Here is a 21,589-nt window from a genome sequence, read left to right as displayed (position 1 = left end):
AACAGGCTGCAGGCCAGGCCTCCTCGCCTAACATCAATGTCTGACCTCACAAATACAGTTCTGGAAGAATGGTCAGAAATTCCCATCAACATACTCCTAAACCTTGTGGAAACCCTTCAAATTCATATGCGTGCGAAGGCAGAATACTTTTGGCAATATAGTGTACCACAACAGAGCCCAGCCAAAAACAGCAGGTGACAGCACTTTGAACAGGTAAGTCTCGATGTGCCGAAGTAGTTGCTTTGCGATTAAGATGAAAATAACAGCATCTTTTGTGGGGAAAACACAAGGAATACGTTGCTTCATGCTGCCACAGTGAGAACAAGAATGCAACATACTCTACCATCGTGGAGTATGACCAAAGGTTTTCCAGTGTCAACGCTGCTCAACACCACTCTGTTATTAAGCCAGTGCTAGGTTGCATTTTATTCTCCTACATTTTTGTCAGAAATTACACAAAACTTCAGACATCTTCAGAAAACCTTGGTAAGTATTCTGACCCAGTGGACTGAGGTAAAATGTTCCACCTTCAATGCCAGGCACCTTTCATTAAATGTGCAACAGTGTGGCAAGCAGCTTATGTGAAATACACACTTCTTCTGTGAGAATTATATGAAACACTGTCTCCACTCCCAACAATCTAAATCACTGGGGGATGTAGACTTGTCACAATCACTGCACAACCAGTAGACAGAAATGATTAAGCTCACTGCAATTAATAAAACTGGTTGTAAATATTTCTCACATTAATTAGTTTTCACCATCATGTTTATGTGAAATTGGTGCTTTTACAGCTGTGTGACTGAGACAAATTAATTTATTAATCACTTGCTTTTCCTCAGTATAAAAACCATGTCTTGATTATTTCCAATGATAACTGTGATTTATAAAGGTTCATTTCAGCTGGTTTAGACTCTGGTATTCTATCTTTTTAAAGTGCTGTAACTTACCCCTAATGCCGCCATGTGTTTACTGCAGAGAGTTGGGCAGCCAGGCTTCTTCTAGCAGATGAACACCTCTATTAACTCTGCATCCTGCTCACACACCTACAGAGGAAAACCCAAGGACAACAGACTTTGAGTTACTTCATAATAAATCACATAAAGAAAAGAGGCTATAACACCACCCACCACAGAGCCTACAGTCAAGTCCAAAGATACAAGGATCGAATGCATATGTTCATACACCTCTGGTCAAATACCAGGTTTCGATGGCTTTGAATTTTAATATATTTTACAGTTCAATGATTTTGTAATTCAGAGAGGCTAAAGCAACAATAAACATGTCCAAATGGAGCTCTGGAAGTCTATTAATTTATAATTAAATGACACATTTTAAACCAATTTGTCCGTTTCCATTTTCTACTACTAATCTCTGACTGAAATATGCATCATTGGGGGTACATGTAATACCAGGTCTATTCTAGTGAGGGCACAGTCACTGACTTGTGTTAGAGAACAATGTGTGTGATTTTATATCAAACTACCCTCTGTCAAATATTTCACTACAAACTGAAAATTCTAAACTTAAAGGATCAATCTGTAGGGTATTTACTGTACTTAGTCATAAAGTGTCCAGGGTGTGTGATCATAGATTAAGGAAACAGTCAAAGCTGAAACTGCAGCCCCTCACGTCATTGCTAAAGTAGTATATTCTCCTTGAGAAGTGCCCAGTCCGGAGCAGAGCTCTTGTGATCCTGTCCTCTCTCCAATCATTGTGCGTTTTATATGAAGAAGGTGAATAACAATATGACTGAAAAGTGTAAATGCCATTGTTTGTTTTAAAGAAGTTGAGGCAGATTCATGTGTGTTTTATCTCTGGTGTGTGTGTGTCTTAAACAAATTAAGTAATTTAGAGTAAGAGTAAGATTTAAGTGTTTGAAAAATTAAGAGTAAGAATTGTGTTTGAAAAGCCTCGCATATTCATCTATTCAAAATGAAATGGAGAAATCAAGCTTGGTAGTACACAAGTAAATGGATAAAATGGGAAATAAGTGTTTCAAAACAAGTTTTGTTTACAAATCTTAGAGCTAGCTTTAGCTTTGCATAGCTGTTTAATGTGGAAATGAGTATTCAATAAGAAGCTAAAGAACAAAGCAAATAAGTCTCAAACAGATCCACTTATGGTGAAAATAAATGCTTGAATACGACAATTGTGAATAATTGGTTGAATAATACATTTGGTTTGTTTGATTTAAATGGATAAAGTGGAATAACAGTTGCTCCAAAAAGTTTCAAATCCTATAGCACTAGCCTCAGCTCTTAAGGTGGAACTGAGAATTCAAGAAGCTGGCGGATAACGCCATTAGGACATTTAAAGTGGAACCAAATGTCTGAGTATGAAAATTGTGGATAAGACCTGCCTCCTAAATGACATTTACGGTGTAAAGGAAAATCAATAAGTAACACCAGCCTTGTCTAGTCTAAATATTTAAAGTGGATTTGGACAGTAAAGGCTTGTAAATGAAGGGAAATGGCGGCCGCATGTTCACTTTTTTGCGTAGATAGATGTTTTAGTGAAATGATGAAAGTTTTCTGTGTAAATATGTTTTGATGATTATGGTACACTCTTCTTAGCTATTACAACCCAAGTTCTTAAACTAGTCTCTTGCTTGTTTGTTCAGTTTTTCCTCAAACTGGCAACCTGTTCGAGCATCACATCTGGGGGGGAAGGAGAGGAGGCAGACAGCTCTCTTCACTGTTTTGAAACTGTACTATTAGTTCTGATATTGGTGTCGAAACTATACTCCTTTATGTCTAAGTTCAGCTATTCTTGGCGTCATTGTTACAGATTGTTCTTTACGTTCATGAATTTTTAAAAGATCCAAAAGGTGTTTCCATCAATCGTTCCACTGCAAGAAGACAATTTAACACTATGGGTCTGAAAGAAGCTTCTTGTCTTATCAGAAAATGGACTGGCTGCACCATAGCGCCGACCTAAACATTATTTAAAGTGTCTAGGTTTACTTGGCTTGCAGAAAGTAGAAAATGCAATCAAAGGATGAGTGATGGTCATAGATTTTGCAAAATACTGTACACTATCAATACAAATTAGAAAGTATGAAAACCATCTGTAGATAAAATAGGCAACAGAACGTTTTATTCATTCAAAACTAGAGACTTAAACATGTGTTAATAAGACTGTAATTTTTTTGTGTGTTTCTCCATGTATATAATTAGATCTATTTTTATCATGTTTTCTCAAGGGTCTTTCATATACTGTCTTTTGTGGGAAACTCAGATAATGATAAAAGCATCTGGGAACATCCCAACAGAGTAAAGTGGGCAGGAAGGGAGAGGGGCAAATGTAGATACAGCCTCACTTATTGGATTGAGCGCTTCTTTATGTTTCAGTTTTAAAATATTATATTTTTATAAAGAGCCAGGGCAATATGTGTCAAAAAGTTCTGGAGAGATTCTGTTTATCTAAACTGAACCAGTCTGGGTAGGATATCAAAGAAAGCTCTGCATTATCAAGGTATTTTAACTTAAACCAAATCTCGATCCCACAATTGAACCTTAAAACAGATTTGTCATTACTCCCCCAAGCATATACTGCAGCACACCAAGATCACAATAACCTAGTAATATCTTTCTTTATTCCTCACTCCTCCAGCAGAACAGGCACTAAACTGGGAGATACCAGGCAGTGACGTTACTGAAGATATCCATACACACACACACACACACCATGCTTGCTGTTTAGCTCTTAACAGCTCAGCTCAGTCCAGACAGAGGCAGCCATTAGCGGTTTTGTCTGCCCACTGGCCTGTGAAATGACTTCACTTAGCCCACAGAGCTGAGCATGGGTTTACTAAGGATATATTACTTACCTGATGTGGTCCATCTAGAAGAGAGCACAATTCCACAGACAAAAATCACAAAAGTGGTAAACCAGCCAAACCAGCTACTTAGTATGTCTCTGTGGAACTGAAGCGTGTAAAGTTTTCACACTATGGCAATGTCATTTGTTAACTGAGTAACAGACTGCAACCATGAAAAATGAGAGATCTTAAGGCCAGCTACGAAAGGTGTCTAAACCAAGTGTAACAAAAGAGGATTACCTTCCTTCCAGCAGTTCTGTCACACCCATTGAGTAAAGTTTCAGAGACCGGGGAGCTTGACTTATTCATTCAAGAATAAAACAGTAACGTGACCATAATGACTCAAGTTCCTGAGTGGTGCAACTGTCTAAGCGTTGGCCCTCAAGAGCTCGTAATTTCAATCCCCACTGATGTCTCGGCTAACCGAGGCCAGGAGTCCAGTAAGCATGGCTGGATTTGATATATTTGGATGAGCAAAAGTTGCCCTCCCTCTCCCAAGTGACCAAGGATAATGCTAGCAAAACTGGCTGCTAGCACTCAAACTGGGCAGTGAGCATGCCCCTCTGAACATCAACAGTTGTTTAATGACACTGCATTAGCGGCAGTTTGGAATAAAGCAGTTTAACTTGGCTTGGAGAAAGCAGCCTTCAGTCTCTCAGCTGGGAAGCATTGTGTGACTGGGGGAGTTCTGTAGCTTGTGCGTGGAACTGACTATGACTAAACTGGCGAGAGAAAAAAAAAAAAAAAAAAAAAAAAAAAGAGGACAATCAGATCAAGAATATGTGTCTTTACAAGTATACATAAAGAAAGCAATGTCAATAACCACTTTTTACAATGTACACCATGGTCCTAAAGAAAGGCCCGTGACATGCTTGGGTCAAAATACCACAAGCATCATGCACCAAAGCACCATTCTTACTCTTTCTAAACTGCCTTGTTTAGAACAGACATTTTAAGCACCTTTTCCTTTAAATGATCAAAAGCCACTGTCTAACACAACCCTGAAATGCACAGGAAAAAAGCAATGTACAAAAGCTCTGGCTATGCCATTACGGCTTAGTTCTCTTCCTTCTCTGTTCATATTGTTTGTTTTACATGATTTTACCTTGTCTTTGCTAGTCCACCTCTCTGACTGGAGATACTCAGAAGAGGTGGCAGTACAATTGTAGGGTGTACTCACACTTGGCCTGGTTGCCTTGTACTGTGCCCAATCATGATTTTCCCCACCCTCCTTTTGGCCTGCACTGCCATTGCATTTAATGTTCAAGACAGAGCACACTTACATTCTCAACCTGTGGCTTTTTGTTTTGAATAAAATTGTTATTGCACACCACAACAAATTTCATAATTGTACTTGCTTAGCGGGTTATTTGGAGTTATTTTATGTGGACAGTGATTCTCAGCCCTCTCATATGCCTTATATATGTACTGTGTATGCAATGCAGTTATATTTCTATAACAACACAGCGTGTATAAAGAGATTTTTATGGAGGCATATAGTTTTGTCTATTGTATCTAGTTGTTACTGCATACTCTCATCTGTCCACATTTCCAGCAAACACTGCACTTTGGCATTAGACCAGAGTGATCCCTTTGGCGAGGTGTTCGTTTACAGTTCATGTCACATAATTGATATCACACTGAGGTCCCATGCTCAGGCAGAATAAGTGATCACACTAGAGGTGTACCTCTTCAAGCAGGGCTTCACACAGATCAGAGGAGCAATCAAACTGGATTTTGGGAGTCAAACATGAAAGGACACAGTACACCGCCAATTTCACTTCATAAATGAAGGGGAGCAAAATCAGAATGGCTTTTTGAATCCGTTGTTTTTTGACTGACCACAAGGTAGACTGTTTCACAGTTTGGTGGTTGATAGGCTGTCGATACTCAAACTACTGTTCAAAAGCCTTAAATAAATGTTTAAATATATGTCCCTTTACTGTTTGGGTGTTTTGAGCCAATAAACGCTTCCTTCGAATGCTTTGATAGCTTAGAAGACAATGACTGAAACTAGGGCTGGGCAATTAATCGAAGTCGACATTCAGAACTTCTAATCAACATAAATTTGTCTATATCGATTATATCAGTTATTTTTATTCTGTTATGTCCCCACTGTCTGTTCATGTACTTTCCCTTTAAAACCAAACTACCAAGCTGTAGTCATGTGATTCTGCCCCTATCTGCCACATGGAAGCAAGCTAAATGCCGAGGCCGACCAAGCAACTTGAGAGGCTAGTACCAAAGAAAAACAAAGCATTTGTGGTTTGGACATGCTGTTTTTTTGAGTATTATTAAGTCACTGAATAAAAATAAGTCAAAATGTAATCGCTGAGAGAAAACTTTCCATGACCAAAGCACAATTAAACCAAATATACAGTGCTCAAAAAGCTTGAAGCAACATTAGAAATATTCCATATTTAATACTGGAGCATACTCACAGTACAAACCTCGTCACTGAACTATGAGATTCAATAATACAAAAACAAAATAATCATTCATTATTTGCAGTCATGGTAAAATGTATAATTTATCACGATATTGATTTGCGCTCATATTTGCCCAGCACTAACTGAAACCAAGAAAAGGACCCTGAATCTAAAATGAGTCATATAGAGTCACAGTCAAACAACAAATAAACTGTTAAGTCCACAAACTTTCACAAGTTTATATGAGCTATATATAAACAGCCAGATTGCAAAATTATTACAAATGGATACTTTTAGTGTTCTGACAACGCTGCACTGTTCACTGAGAAAAGCTACATCTCCAGGAATGTCATGGAGTCACTTTATAACCACAACCAATATACGTTTGTTATACAGCCAAGAAGCATAGACTTTGTAATAATTTGAGATGGAACAAGACAAGAGTTGCTGAAAAGAAAGTAATCAATTAGAAACAATGACTGACGAATGCGAATTTACTTTAACAAAACTCATAAGAAGCATGAGTGCACAGACAGTGTGCAAAGACTGTGCACAGAAAATGAACCCATTCAATGAAAGTTTCAGTGATCTGACATCCTATTGTAATATACTGAAAATGTAAGCCAATATTCAATATTTTAACAACCATTATTAAAATTGAGCATATTTTATACTCCTCACTACTTAAGTCAAGTCCATTCTCACTATGAAGACAACATAGGAACAAAATGAGACTTTTAAAAACTGGAAGATCAACAGGGAGAAAAAAAAAAAAAAGCAAGCAAACAAGAAAAATAAATATACAATACTAGGAATCACAGTCCATTTGAGAGACATATTTGAGATATTTATTTAAAATGTTGGAGAGAAGAAGTCTTACCTATTACGGTACATATAACCTGTTTTTATTATTAATTTTATTTAAATTAGAAACTAGAAAAAAAATATAGAGAGAGGGATGCACCGAAACCCCTTTTCCCTTCCAATACTGATATTTCATGTTCCAATACCAACTCTGTCCATCTTAACTACTAGATAGGTGCCTTTAAAACCAGATATTTATATTGTTATATTTACAGATTTTATTTTGTTAAAGCAGTGTTCTGTATCGCTCATAAGATATAATAAGCTTGAATTAACAACATTTACTTCTTTATTAACTGCACATCAAAAAAACGTTACGTTTCAGAGCCATGAAAATATAAATATTTCCACAATGCAGTAACAATTACAAATAAGTCATAGACTACCCGAGTAGACTGAACATCTATTTACTAAGAAGTCATAGACTGAACATGTGTTTACACTGTCATGAGGATATTTGTCACAACTGTGTAATGCACTTTCCAAGCACTGCTGCTGACCTGTGTTAGTGTGCTTCTTTTTGGTTGCTTGAATGAAGTCAGTGTTCTGTGGCATGCCTTAAGCTGAGGTTACACTACACAAATATTAGCCCGATTTTAAAGTTTTTTGCCTCTGAATCGCGTTTCAGACCAGTCGCAGCATATCAAACATTAGATTTTTTCGACCCAACTTTGGACAAAGTCACGTAGAGTAAACTCACCACCAACTCACAGAAAGTAAACACAGGCGCGTGCAGTGGAGCAAGGATTAAACAGTAAAACTACAATATATTACATAGAGCTAGATGCACATTTCCCAAAATAACGAGTATCACTTGTAGGAGAACATAGTGAGCCACAAAACACGCTGTTACAGCCTTTATTCCAACTGTATTCTAATTTTCAAATCCACCTTAAATGTGGAGCGTGCTCTGGCTACCGCTAATATTTCTGAACCAGTTAAGGTGGAACTATGTGCTATTCTTCTAATCTCCAGCTCCTGCTGCAGTGTGTAGAGACTGCATTGTGTTTTCCCATACATGACACAAATATCTACACAAATATCTGCGCAAACAATACCCACAACGAGTTGTACGTCTGTATTTACCTGTGTCTCCTAGGAAACGTGTAGCGTGAAAAATAATTGTGCTCAATTAACAGTACTAGTGATAATCACAGTTTATCTACAACCTGCAGCTGTGAGACAGAATTAATGAAGTACAAGCTTAAATGTCTTCAGTGTGAAGAAATAAAGTGTTATATCTGGGGTGCCAAAAAACAAGAACAAAATATGCTGAGACCCAACATGGATCATGAGATATAAAATGAACATTTTTTTTAGACCTGTTTTACTTCTGGAAGGATTTACGGCGAGAAATATAACACTTTCCTGCAACAAACAAACCTAAGGTCATTAGGCCCATCACAATCGTAATGTTTTAACTGAGACTGCATTGCCACCTGAAAATCTGTGGTCTCTAATTTTCCTTATTTTTTTGCTGAGGTACAAGCCTAAAAACTGCTTAATTGGTTGATTATATTTGATTTATTCCTGCCAACATTCAGCAGCTCCCAACTGACGACGTATTTTGATCTCAATTAAACAAACATTGCTCATTTCAGCTCTTTAAAGTTAAAAAAAAATGTGGTGTTTAGTTTCACAACATGTCAAAAAGTTTTCTAAGTTGCCTGCCTTTTTCTCAAGTCACAAAATAAAAAAAATTACATTTTGTTTGCCATGATGTAAAAATATAATGAAAGCTGTGTACTGCAGAAACAACTGTGGTCATTTTAACTAACTGATATGTGAAAACCTAAGTGCAGCAGTCACCGTGTACACTATAACAGACTTCCTAGTCAGATATTTCTGACCACATTAATTCACCATGTATTAAAATAGACACACTGCTCTAAAGGCTTAAGAATGTGGAAAAAAATAAAATGTGCAATAATTTGTCATTGTACAACGGAATGTGTCTTCTGCATTTAACCCATCTGTGGCTGTGCGCACACACACACACACGTGCATTAGGGACAGTGAACTCACACCCAGAGCAGCGGACAGCCATCCCTGGCACACAGGGAGCAGTTGTGGGTTCAGTGCCTTGCTCAAGGGCACTTCAGCTGTGTATTGAGGAAGGAGGACAGTTCTCTTCGTTCACTCCCACTGTTCCCAATTTTCCTGCAGGTTGTGGGAATCAAACCAACCACCTTTCAGTCCTAAGCGCTCTTCTCTAACCAATTAGTCCATGGCTGCCCTTTGATCTTTGCAGTATTTAGAGCTAAAATAAATATTTTAGTACTAAATAAACATTGCTGAATCTAAGACATGGTGGTAGATCAGCACTACATTAAATTGCATACACGTTTCCTGCACAAACAAGCCAGAGTACACCAAGACACCCCAGTTAATCAGATTTCTGCATAAACTGCAGACTGAACAGAGAACACTTCCCTCAGAGCTTCAGAAAGATACTGACTCAGAACCCAGACAGTGTGTATATTAACTGAAACAGCAGTCCTGTATGTGCACTGGGTGTTCTTAAGAAACACAGAAACAGAAGGTTACTGCAGATGCCCTTATATGACCCCTGTCTCTTATTCCAGAGGTGAATATGATCCCTGCATTGGGCACACATGGCCACGCTCCCTTGACTAGTGCTTAACACCTTGCCTGCACATTCTCACACATGGGCGTGTACAAAGGCCCCGCTGTTGTCCAGCAGAGTCTGTTGGGGTGCTGAGGAGAGGCTCACACTGCCAGACTGCATGAAGCTGACTGCTATTGACTAATGAGGGAGCTGGGTTCGGATAGCCTAGCAAGGGGGAAGCAGTTTTGGCTCGGACACACTGAGTTCTCATATAACCCTGGGAATAGTATTAACATGGCTCTGGGGGGTCACTCTGAAATGAACAGTTAAGCAAAGACAAAAATCCAATCTCAAATAGATTTGTTTATGCAGTTTCTGACACTGCATCAAATACTAGTATTTATAAAAGCAGACAAAGTATGGATCCCATTCAAGCTTCAACACGGTTGTTAATACTGTTTCTTGAACTTTTGGAGGTTTTTGGCCAGAACCAGTACTTGATTTTTAATATATCACTGCCAATGTTGAAGATTCATATCATAGCTGGAGTAACAAACATTACAAAGAGATATAAGATTAAATGGCAGTGCAATGCATCAAACACAAACATGTTAGTGCAGTAGCCAAAGGGTAACAACAGGAGGAGGACAATATTTGAAACAATAACTAAATTTGTGGTAAATAAATAAATAAATGCAGTAGAACCAGACAGAAGAGATCGCTTAATATTTTGCAAGAAAGGAAGCTCATTATTTGAGGGTATACAACGCTTAAGCTCAAAACAACAACAGGTTTCAGCAGAGCTCCCTACAGCAAGCACATTGCTAGAAATGACAGGGCACAGAGATCTGAAATAAGCTGCTCATTGGTTCAGAGAAAGCAAGATAATTAGCAAGGATTAATCAGAAATTAACAAATAGCCACACTTTCAGCCTCAGCACTTCAGTACCACCACAGGCCCTGATTCAGTCGATAGCCCTGCTGAACACAGTGATGACAACTCCAGGCCAAAACACTGTCAGTGACATGGGGAGGGAAAGTGTTGTTCTACACCATTAGCTGGGAACATTCAAACATTTTTATTACCGTTTGTTCCGTCATATCGAAAGTTTCTGTTGATATATTAGAAATGAGCAAAAGCTGGAAATGTTGTGAAACATGCATTCTGCGGCGATGTATGCAAAGTAGTAATGTATTTGGACCTGAATTAGCTATACAAACTTTGTCACTGATACCAATACTGATTTTAATCAGTTAAAACCAAATACTTCTTTGGTTACAATATAGTTAAAAGACAGGTTATCTCAAACTGGGCTCTGTTTCATTTATTTTTAATTTTAAGAATTAAATTTAAGTTTTATATCAGGTTTTTCAGCCAAAATATACCATCGCAGCTCTTCCGGTAAAAGGGTTTGTAACTGCTTCATCTATTTCAGTGTTTTGGTTTGTCCAGAGCGAAACAGGAATCATTGTGTGTATGTATGTATATATATACACACACACACACACACACACACACACACACACACACACACACACACACACACACACACACACACACATACACACACACACACATACACACATACACACATACACACATACACACATACACACATACATACATACAATTAGTGTCACTGCTACACAGATCATGGGTCTCTCGAGTTTGATCCTTACCTAACTCCCTGTGAGAAGTTTGGTGTGTTCTCCCTGTGTTTGCTAAAGTGTCTTCTTCATCAGTCCAAAAACATATATATGTGTGTGTGGGTGAGTTCCTGCACCCAATGATTCCTGGTGTATGTATATATATATATATATACACACACACATACATATACACAATTTTTTCACATGCAGATAGGCACACTTCCAATAGGAGGGTTGTTGGAACTGTTAAAGAGATTGTGTATTTCAAACAGTTTTGAAACGTCTGCTTTTGATAAAAGGCTTTAGAACAGAATAGAAAAATATAACTATTGAGGTTCTAGTGTCACTAGGCCCTCTGTCAAAGGTTTTACTTTGAGAGGAAAAGTTAGAAATCCAGCACTGCTGCAAATGCAAAAAGTCACTGAATATCAGCGGAAAAATAAAAGTCAGTCACTGATTCCTTTAAATATTATAGGTCAACACGCTGGTGGAACGAGCTTCCAAGCACTATCAGAACCCTCTCCGCATTCAAGAAATCCTTGAAAACCCAATTCTTCCGAGAGCATCTTTTGCACTGAAAAGTTTTTCTTTAATGCACTTATTACTTCCTGGCATATTGCACTCAATGTAAGGTATTTTGTATAATTTGTGCTTTAGTTTGAAATGTTAGATCCTCTTTTGTAAGGCTTTGGATAAAAGCGTCTGCCAAATGCATAAATGTAAAAGTAAATGTAACCCATATAATTGTCTGGTTGTGCTACAAATCAGTGTAATAATTTGGCCCAGAATATTTCACTGTATTTATTTCTTGTACTGTTAATTCATTTTGATCACTCTCATACTGAATACATTGCAAATGTGCATCACCTCCAAGTCACTGTATAATATCTTATGCATTACGTTACATAATGTGTTGTAAATGAATCGCGATAACTTTAAATATTCCCCCCTAATTCACAGTTAACTTTCATTTTCAATGCAAACAGAAAGCTGTGTCCCACGATTACCCTCCCTTAAATTTGTTACACTAACCTACAAATCAGTCCATAACACACTCTTGCTCAATGCTCACTATATTTCACACAAATAAATATTAATAAATCACCGCTTTGCTAGTTTACACCATAACAAGAAATATAAATCAATTAAGATTGGGGGAAGAAAAAAAAAAACACAGAGGAATTGATGAAGGAAGCATGCTTTACGCGTTTTTCATTTAAGTAGAACCCAAGAGCTTCACTGTTGAATGATTGACAAATATTTATCACAGTTTAAATATCACACAGCCAAGCTTAAATATAAAAAAAAAAACATAATGGATGTATTAGTGGAGTTACTCACTTACTGCTGGTTATTATATCAGTAAAACACAAGACGTTAATATTAATATGTTGACTGATAACAACAGTGGCTACATACATGGACAATTTTCTATCCCAGTGAGGTAAATGTGTAAAAATAACACAGTGCTTTTGGGAGCGCTGTATGTCTATGCAATACAGGCAGACAATAAATGTCATTACTTTAATGCAAAATACTGAGCATGATAATACATTTTATTAGGAATATAAACAAGGTATAGACCTGGATTTTGTACTATGAAAGTCAAGTGAAATTTTAATAGGGCCAAATGTGAAAGAAAGAATACTTGTATACTTGTCAAAATTTCTAACCAATTAAAGAACATGAAAATACACATTTTTATGCACATTCAGCCTCAGCATATCTTCCAAAAATATTTAAGTAATTCCGAACAATTATTCACATATGTTTAACTCCTGTTCAACTGCTATGAACTCTATATAAAGGCAGTCTGCTACAAAAAAGTGACTTGCTGCAGAGCAGCACATCTACTGTAATACAATAATGACACCTAAGCATTTTACCTCACACCATCACGAGTAAAAACTTGTTAAAGAGATTACATCAGACTGTTAATGCAGTCACATTTTATGTATTTCTAAAGGTTATTTATTAGAAAAGAAAGGAAGAATTTATGATCTGTTATGCCTGAAGCTCCTTATTAAATGAAGGTCACAAGCAGTGTGTACTTAGTGAGCAGTCACTTGTGCTTTACTAGCATGGACCAAGTTAAAGACTGCAACTTGGAAAAGTGGCCTAGATTCCTCTGGTCACTTTAACCAAGATGATGATCATTTACCAGTAATCAGAAGTTGTGTAACTTGTTTTTAATTTGTTTTAATAGAATACAAATATCCAAGAGGCCAGATCCAAGCCATTAAAATACCTTAATCTCACTCAATCCCAATTCATCATCTTTAAATAGGCTCTGAAATCCTTTAACAAGGCATGCATTGTTATGCTAAAAACCCATGCAGCCTTATACACAGAGCCTAGATATCAAACCCCCAGAGAAAACAAAAGGAGATTCCATGTTGTCAGTTATTATTATTGGTGTTATGAAGAGCTCAAAGAAAACACACAGAGGCTGCTACTGAGGGCAAGCTTTTTAAAACAAATGTGCACTTGTGTGCGCACACACACACATTCGCTGCACTCAAATTAAGCATGTTTGCATTTATGGCAATCCAGAGTTATTACAATAGTAGCAGTGCATTTTAACGCGCTGATAAAGCTCCGTTCCACTTGATAACAGAACTTTGACACAATAAGGCTTTTCGCCATTCGTAGGCAAACATGTGGTTCATGCTTTTCTTTACTGAGAAAGAGGTCTTGTGCCCCCTTTCTCTCTTCCTGCTTTGATTATTTTACATCAGAAAACTTCCCAAATATTAGACTAGTACTCACTTAACCAGAAGATTATTCACAAAGCATCTGCAGATGATGCACTAGACACAGAGTACTTCATACCCCCTTAAAACACAGACATAAGCTAAAGGCACATCATTTTAACGCATTTAATACACACAAAGTACTGTGAAAATGTTTAAATTTTTTTTTTAGTACAAATTCTCATATTTATTTTATGAATTGTGCATCATTGAGTCAGTACAAAAACATTTTAGATTTACTTTACCAATTTAAAAAAAATTGTATGTCTGTAAATGCATCTTATTTAAAAAAAAAAAAAAGGAGGTGTGACAATCGAACTTCTTAAAAGAACTGTGGCAGATTCTCCAAGACACTCAGTATAATTACCATCTAATTTCTTTTTAAAACTGTACCTAGGACTAATATTTTTGAGAGAAAAATAAAATAAAGCATATGGTCATCACACTGACTTTCTTTCGTTTCTTATTGTTTACTGCACTTTGTCTTTTTCTTTTAAGTAATAAAATAATTAATTCCATTATTTTTGAAGTCATCTTTACTTTCCAACATTTTTTGCATGTGCCTAAAACCTCTGCCCAGTACTGTATATTGCTGAAAATCTGATGTACAAAACAATACTATATCACATTACACAATATCCAGGATCACTGAACTGTATGCAATACACCTATTATAATCAAAAAACAAACAGGCACACCAGTTTATGATCCTGATCATTTTTTTAAAAGCCAACAGTATGATCACAACATTAATAACATTAAACGGGAACATCCATGATTGTGAGGAAATGCAGCTCTAAGCTCATCGTCTTTTAAGATGGAATGGTGTGTTTGAGGGAGAATAATGACTGTTGTTTGTATGTGGCCGACGTTTAACTTGTCTGTAAGTTCTTATTCACTGTTTGATTTACTACAGAAACTCAATTGTAACTTGAGCTGTTCAGTTCTGTAGCACTTTAGTAGCACGTAGTTAGCCATCGCCTGAATTTGGAGACATTTCCACTTTAAGTGATCCGAAACATCAAAATTAAGTAAATATTTACTACCTATAGAGCAGGAATAGAGCAATCCTTTTTCGGTCTGTGCTTTTCAATGTTTGGAGCTCTCTCTGTTGTGTAAAACACCTCTAGATGCCTTTGCCATAAGCAGAGAGAGAGGGGAAAAACTAGCATACAGGACAGAGCTCGTTTGTTTTTTCATTCATTTACAGACACTGAGGCTTCATAAACCCATCAGACTGGTTTCGAGCACACAAATAGATTAAAGATTGGATGGTGAGGAAACATCTTGTGAATTTTATGAAAAAGTGTCTTTTGATTACAATTGTGAACTACGCATTTAAAAGGGGAGCTCTACGATTGTGGGAAATTCTGTTCTCTGGCTTGTTTACGTTCAGAAGCTCCATATTTCTTTCTTAAATGTGGAATGATATGTTTGCGAGGGGAAAAAAAAATGTTGTTTGTAGGCGGCTGAAGTTTAACTTATCTGTAAGTTATTTTATCGAATTACCACAGAAACTCATTTGGTACTTGAGATGTTTAGTTTTGTAACACTTTAGGGCTGTGATTACCTTCATGTAGTTAGCGTTCTCCCAAATTTATAGAGTCAGTTCCATCTATGGCAAAAATAAATCAATTCTACCTACATATGGAGCAGTAATAGAGCAATATCCAGTTCATGCTTTTCAATATTTGTTGTCTAAAAACTACAGATACCTTTTCACTGTTGTGAGCAGAGAGTGAGAGAGAAAGCCTACCATACCCTACTGACACACTTTATTTATTTTTTAGCCATTTACTGACACTGGGGTTCAGAAAAACATCAGACTTGTTTTGAGCGCACAAAGAAACCTGGAAACTAGTAAATGTTGAGGAAACATTCTAAAGGGTCCATAGGTTTGAATGTGTTTGTGTGTCACCCTGTGAAGGACTGGCGTCCCCTCCAGGTTGTGTTCCTGCCTTGCGCCCAATGATTCCGGGTAGGCTCTGGACCCACCGCGACCCTGAACTGGATAAGCAGTTACAGACAATTAATTAATGAAGACTAAGCTTAATCCCTGTCCGTGAAACCAGCCCTAAGGGTCAAATATATTTCAAGGATAAAACACAGAAAAACAGATGAAGGCGCAAAACCCATATTTCAGACTCTATGATGAAGACCTCCATTCTTGGAAGATAGATAGATACTTTATTGATCCCAGAGGGAAATTCAATGGTGTTGCTATATTCAGTGACTGACTGTTCAAGACAGCACAAAGTACAGGTCATTTAAAGCTTTACCAAAAGTTTCTTTTCAACCATAATGCACTACTTTTACAACTCTTTGTAAGGAAATCAGTAAATTAATGCAGGATATCCAGTGTAAGTACATTAATATTTCAGAGTTTAAGCAAGATATAGTGGATCATCCGTTATGCTAAACAGTGGTCTTTCACAATCAGAGTCTTCAGTAAAGATCACTATAAGACACAGGGCTTTGGCAATAACAAAGTCTGATTACATCATTTACCAGCTGACAGCACAGAGGGTGTTCACGTCATCAAGAAACCGACATACAACTCTGGAACCAACTACACTTCTGACATGCCAGCAGAAATAAATGGCTTGATCGATGCTTTACACCCCTTCACAGCGCCCACATGACACACAGGAGAGGAAGAGGCCCTGTGCAGGAGCTGAAATAAACACTCCATAAAGTAACGCTCTGTGGCACATACTCTCACTCATGTCTACAAATTGACATTGTAATGAAACATAATTAGGCCTACATTAATGAATTATGAAAGAAAGTATCCGGAACTGCACTGAATATTGATTGTAATACAGGGCCCTCTTGGCATTTCACAGTGAAATACCTCAAGGTAATCCAGACTTATTTACAGTTTTATCTTTGCTTATTTGACAAGTTTGGATAATATCAGCAAGTATTCAGCAAACAACATCTCAATAAATGGAGATTTCATAGAGATTTCAGAGAAAAGCTAAACTATTATTATACACTGCATTAGGAGGACTAAGACAATCACCATATTTATTCTAAGAGAAAATGGTGCTAGTTACATCTTAGAGGGCTGAACGTGAGATTTAAGAAAACACCTAATATCAAATACACTGTGCTAATTACAGGATCAATACAGTGTGTAAAATCTAGTATGAGATCAAGGTTGGGGCTTGAAGCAAAAAAAGAAAGAAGAAGAAGAAGTAGAAAAAAACATGCACAATGTTAAGTTTTTGAGGTTACACTTTACACAACAGAATTTCTGCACATTATTTGCTATGTTTTCAAAACATTAACTATATAAGCAAGAATGGCTGCATTCACTGCTAAATGTGTGACCACAGGCTTTACCCGTTTTAGAACTTGTTTTCCCAGACAAACACCAAAAACACAGGCTGCACGGACAGCTTTGTTTCAACCGAAAACCTTTCAGCTGCTGCCAGTGAGCTGGAGGTTGCAACAAAATGCAGGCCCCACTGAGGCCACCTTTTCAAATTGGGTTTTGAACTTTCCTCTCCACATAGGTCAAGCTCAAAATAGGAGTGCTTGTCTTTACCCAAAGAAGAAAACCAAACCTTATTCTGACCATTAGGCTACAGGCAGCTCTCTAAAAGGCATTTAGCTCCCACTGATATTGGCACCTTTTCTTCTGTGTATAATGATTCAACCTCTCCTACACAAGAATGCGAAGAAAACATTTAGTAATAACCTGAAAAAATCAAATAAAAAACAGACTATATCTCTTAAAAGGGGAATCCCACTGGCTTTGCAGAAAGCCTGAATAAGCTAATGGTTAAAATGTAAACAAAACATTCGGAGGGGTTTGGTGTAAAATGTGTCATTCCAGAGAAACATACAGACTGAATTTTTCAGTGTTGTGGATAGGAGCCAGGCGTTTGATGAATTTTAAAAGACACATCAACAGTGGTTGCAAATGAAAACAAATACACTGTTTAAGGCCTAAGAAATTTAAAAGGGGATATATATAAAAAATTACCACATTAATTTGGGAATTCTGAAGTGCAAACCAACCCAAGAAACTGTTAAATAACCAACCCAGTCTGTTTTTTGTGGTCTACCCGAGTCAGGAAATAAGGGAAAATTAGCTGTTCTGATTTTATGCTTCATTTTACATAAACCTCTTTCTCACACGAACTGTAATCCAGAATCGTTCTGGACTTTACCTGGAAGAGCTGTATGTGTGAACGCGAACACCCGTGACATTTGTTCTGGACTTCACGCTGACTTCATGCTCCCTGGTAGAAACTCCAGGTAACGTCCATGTCAGTGCATGTGTGAATGGAGGCACTAGTTCTGGGGAATGCCTCTCTATATCCTGCACAGGGTCTGTCCCATGCCTAAAGCATGCAGAACATTGCACGAAAGGGTCTGACAGAAAATTCCCTGCTATGCACTGCATGTGTTAAAGTACCACTCCAGGACATCTCCAGACCTGACACTCCAGCATTTTTCAAGAGTGCGAAAGTGGCTAGAGAGTGAAGACATTTTAAAACTGTCCCCCCTACTAGTCGGAGTCTCTGTAGTCACAGCCCTGAACTCACGTTTATGTGAGAGCACAAAGACAACGTTAAATGGTAAAAAAACCAACACGAGGAGAATTAAGAAATTGGTTTACAGATTAAATAAGAGAAGAAAGAACCAATCAAAGTTTCTGCTTTTCATGCCTCACTTCTGAGCACTCACGATTAACTGAGCAGTGGCTCATTCTCATTTAAAGGAACAGTCACTGAAACTGCTCATTTTGAACAGGGCTGTTTAGACAGAGTAAGAACCGTGTATAAAAGCATAATATGACAAAGAACTGATGAAGTGGTCAAACTGGAACAGACCATATCCACACAACATTTGAGGAGCTTTACACAACAGCAAAACCAAACCAAACCAAACCAAGTCAATCAATGTTGGCCTGATTTCAGTACTGTAAGGATTTCCATGATGTGGTATAATGGATTGATCAGATGTAGTGTGTATTGTTTTCCATGGGACATGTTGGTTTTTGCTTACCCAGTAAGCTCATTATAACCGCAGGTCTTTTAACAAGTTTCTAAAGATACATTAACCTACTTTTGCATCATGATCAAAAACACTCTGGATATGAGCATCTGGCTGATGTGTGTGTGTGTGTGTGTGTGTGTGTGTGTGTGTGTGTGTATCTAAAAATTACAAAATTTCCAGAAACGTTGGTATGCAGTGCAAATGTGCTGCATTATAAAATAATCAGTTGATTAGCTGAATCCTATATCAGACAAATATAGAAATACATCTTAATTTCAAAACTACAGCATCTTGTCTCTTTAGTTCCCTAAAGTTTACAAAGTGGTGTTAAATATGATGTGATGCAACACAGTGGTAAACATGGCCCTGTCCCATGTAAAAATGTTAAAAATGTTGCCTACGTATTATTTATTATTTAAATATTGGGTTGAAATGATTTACTCATCACTGCATCTCACCTTTTGTGGAAACAGGGTTTTTAAAAACCTTAAGGTTTGAGAAGTCGGTTTAGAATAAAACAAATTCACTGTTTGTTCCACAGTTCCTAAAAAACAAAATGGGGGGGGGGAGCGGCGAGTGAGGGATTAGTGCTTTCACCTGCCTCAACATCCAAGGAAGAATTCCTCTAGAGCACGGTGGCTGCCCACCATCTCCACGTGTGTGTACATTCAATAAGTCTAGTCACACGTGTGAATGTACAGTTACAAATGTTTCTTTCGCACTTAACTGTTTTTCCCTGAAGAGACTGCTTTTAGCTCACCTTTGGTAAATGGGGAACTTCAGGCCACGAAGGCTTTATGCAAGCAAGTGACCACTGGACATTTTACAATCAGGTAATGGGTCCAACACAGATAAACACTCCAGACTTCACTGTGCCAAAACAGAAAAAGTTGAGTGTATGCCAAAATGGAGACTCCTGATGGGGATTAGTGTGAATGACAGAACATCAGCCATCCACAGCTGATTGTCTTGATCTACAAGGCAGCAGCAAAGATTGATCACTGATGTGGCTGGCAGCCAGGCTTTAGGGCTGACAGCTTAATATTGCTATCAGTTCAGCGGCTGGCGAGCTCCGTCCGCTTAGTTTTGCTGTAAATCGTTCAGTGCATCATTACATGAAGGCAGCTCTACTGGAGCCTGACTTGTTGGCTCCAGCTGCGGTTCGAGTCTGGCCAAGGAACAGGTTATAAGCCTAGTACCAGGGCTCTGGGCTTTTAACTTTGTTTTTATCTCGGTCACGTCGTGTGGATGAGACTATGGCCTTACGAATACCTTCCCACGAGCACTATCCTAACTTTTAAAGCATTGAAGTGGCGAACTGGTTGTACTCTGCTCCTCTCTAAGAACATTCCAGACTCAAGAAAAAAAGGAGAACTGGTTTCTCCACCAAACAGTCCACACCACGCAGAGAGAGGGACACACACAGTTAACAGCAGAGAGACACGGGGCTCCGCGATAAAGGAGGCTCGTGTCTGACCAGCTCAAGATCTTCCAAACCCCACTTTCTGCCTGTTTTAGTGTAAAAGAGCAGTCAGTCCGGTGAGGAAGTGGAGGGCCCGGCGTCGCCATACCCAGCTCGACCACAGCTCTCTCCCTCTCTCTCTCGCTCTCTCTCTCTCTCAGTGAGAGAGTCCCCACAGCACCGCACTGCTACCGCCACCACTGAAACAGACCTCAATAAAACACAACCCCGAGCCTACCGAACCAAAAACACGAGGCCACACACACTCCCGCAGCGATCCGGTCCAGTTTAAAAGCACTAACCTGTGTCCGAGCGCAGGACTCCGCTGGAGATCGGGCTCGAATCCGAGTTAAATCCACTATCAGTAAAACAAAGAGGCGAAATTCGCCGAGCGCTGCCGAAAGAGGCCGAGACGCCGGGCCGCGCTGCGCATGCGCAAAAAGCTCCACGACCCAAAGCCTGGAGGAGTGAATGGGGGAGCCTGACTTATTCCTCTTTACACTGGTTATTTGAAAAGTAGCTACTGTGTGAGGTTCCTTTGGACGATGCAAACATTCCTGGTTAAATATGGTAATTCTGATGACGTAGCTGTATTATGATAATGATAGCCACAGTACTTATCACACCACAAGAAGTCAAATGAACTTTGTTTAGTTATAGATCTTGTATACATTGGAAAAGTGTGTAGTTCTTCAGGCGTCTAGCACAACATAAAACCACAGCGCAGCAATATATATTATGTGTACAAATAAGTTTTAAATAGATTTTGTGTAATATATTTTAAACACAAATTTAAAATTCAAACATCCTCTCTCATCATTTTATGGTAAATCTTGAAGTATTAAAAAATAAGTATTTATACACTATGTTCACAATCTCTAACATCAATATCACTGTTTTTAAATCATCTAAACCAAAACGTCTATGTACTTTTGGATAGAGCAGAACAAATCAATGCAAATGCTTTTTTATTATTATTTTTCCTTGATGCAACAAACGCAGTGATGAATAAAAACTTCTAGCTTG

The 21,589-nt window shown here is 38.1% G+C and overlaps 1 protein-coding gene across 2 annotated transcripts in view; it reads right to left on the bottom strand.

Moving 5' to 3' along the window:
* LOC136693994 (polycomb group RING finger protein 3) overlaps positions 1–21,077 on the bottom strand; it is a 44,273-nt gene extending 23,196 nt beyond the window's left edge. For both annotated transcript variants that reach the window (XM_066667316.1, XM_066667314.1), the window contains exons 1-2: positions 20,866–21,077; positions 951–1,046 (exon numbers count right to left, since the gene is read on the bottom strand). In XM_066667316.1, coding sequence (XP_066523413.1) covers positions 951–965 — 15 coding nt within the window. In that variant the 5' untranslated portion in view covers positions 966–1,046; positions 20,866–21,077. The remainder of the gene's footprint in view (positions 1–950; positions 1,047–20,865) is intronic.
* Between the last annotated feature and the right edge of the window lie 512 nt (positions 21,078–21,589).

Source organism: Hoplias malabaricus, chromosome 4, assembly GCF_029633855.1.
Source record: "Hoplias malabaricus isolate fHopMal1 chromosome 4, fHopMal1.hap1, whole genome shotgun sequence".
NCBI classification, from domain to species: Eukaryota; Metazoa; Chordata; class Actinopteri; order Characiformes; family Erythrinidae; genus Hoplias; species Hoplias malabaricus.
This window is presented reverse-complemented; position numbering and strand designations above follow the sequence as displayed.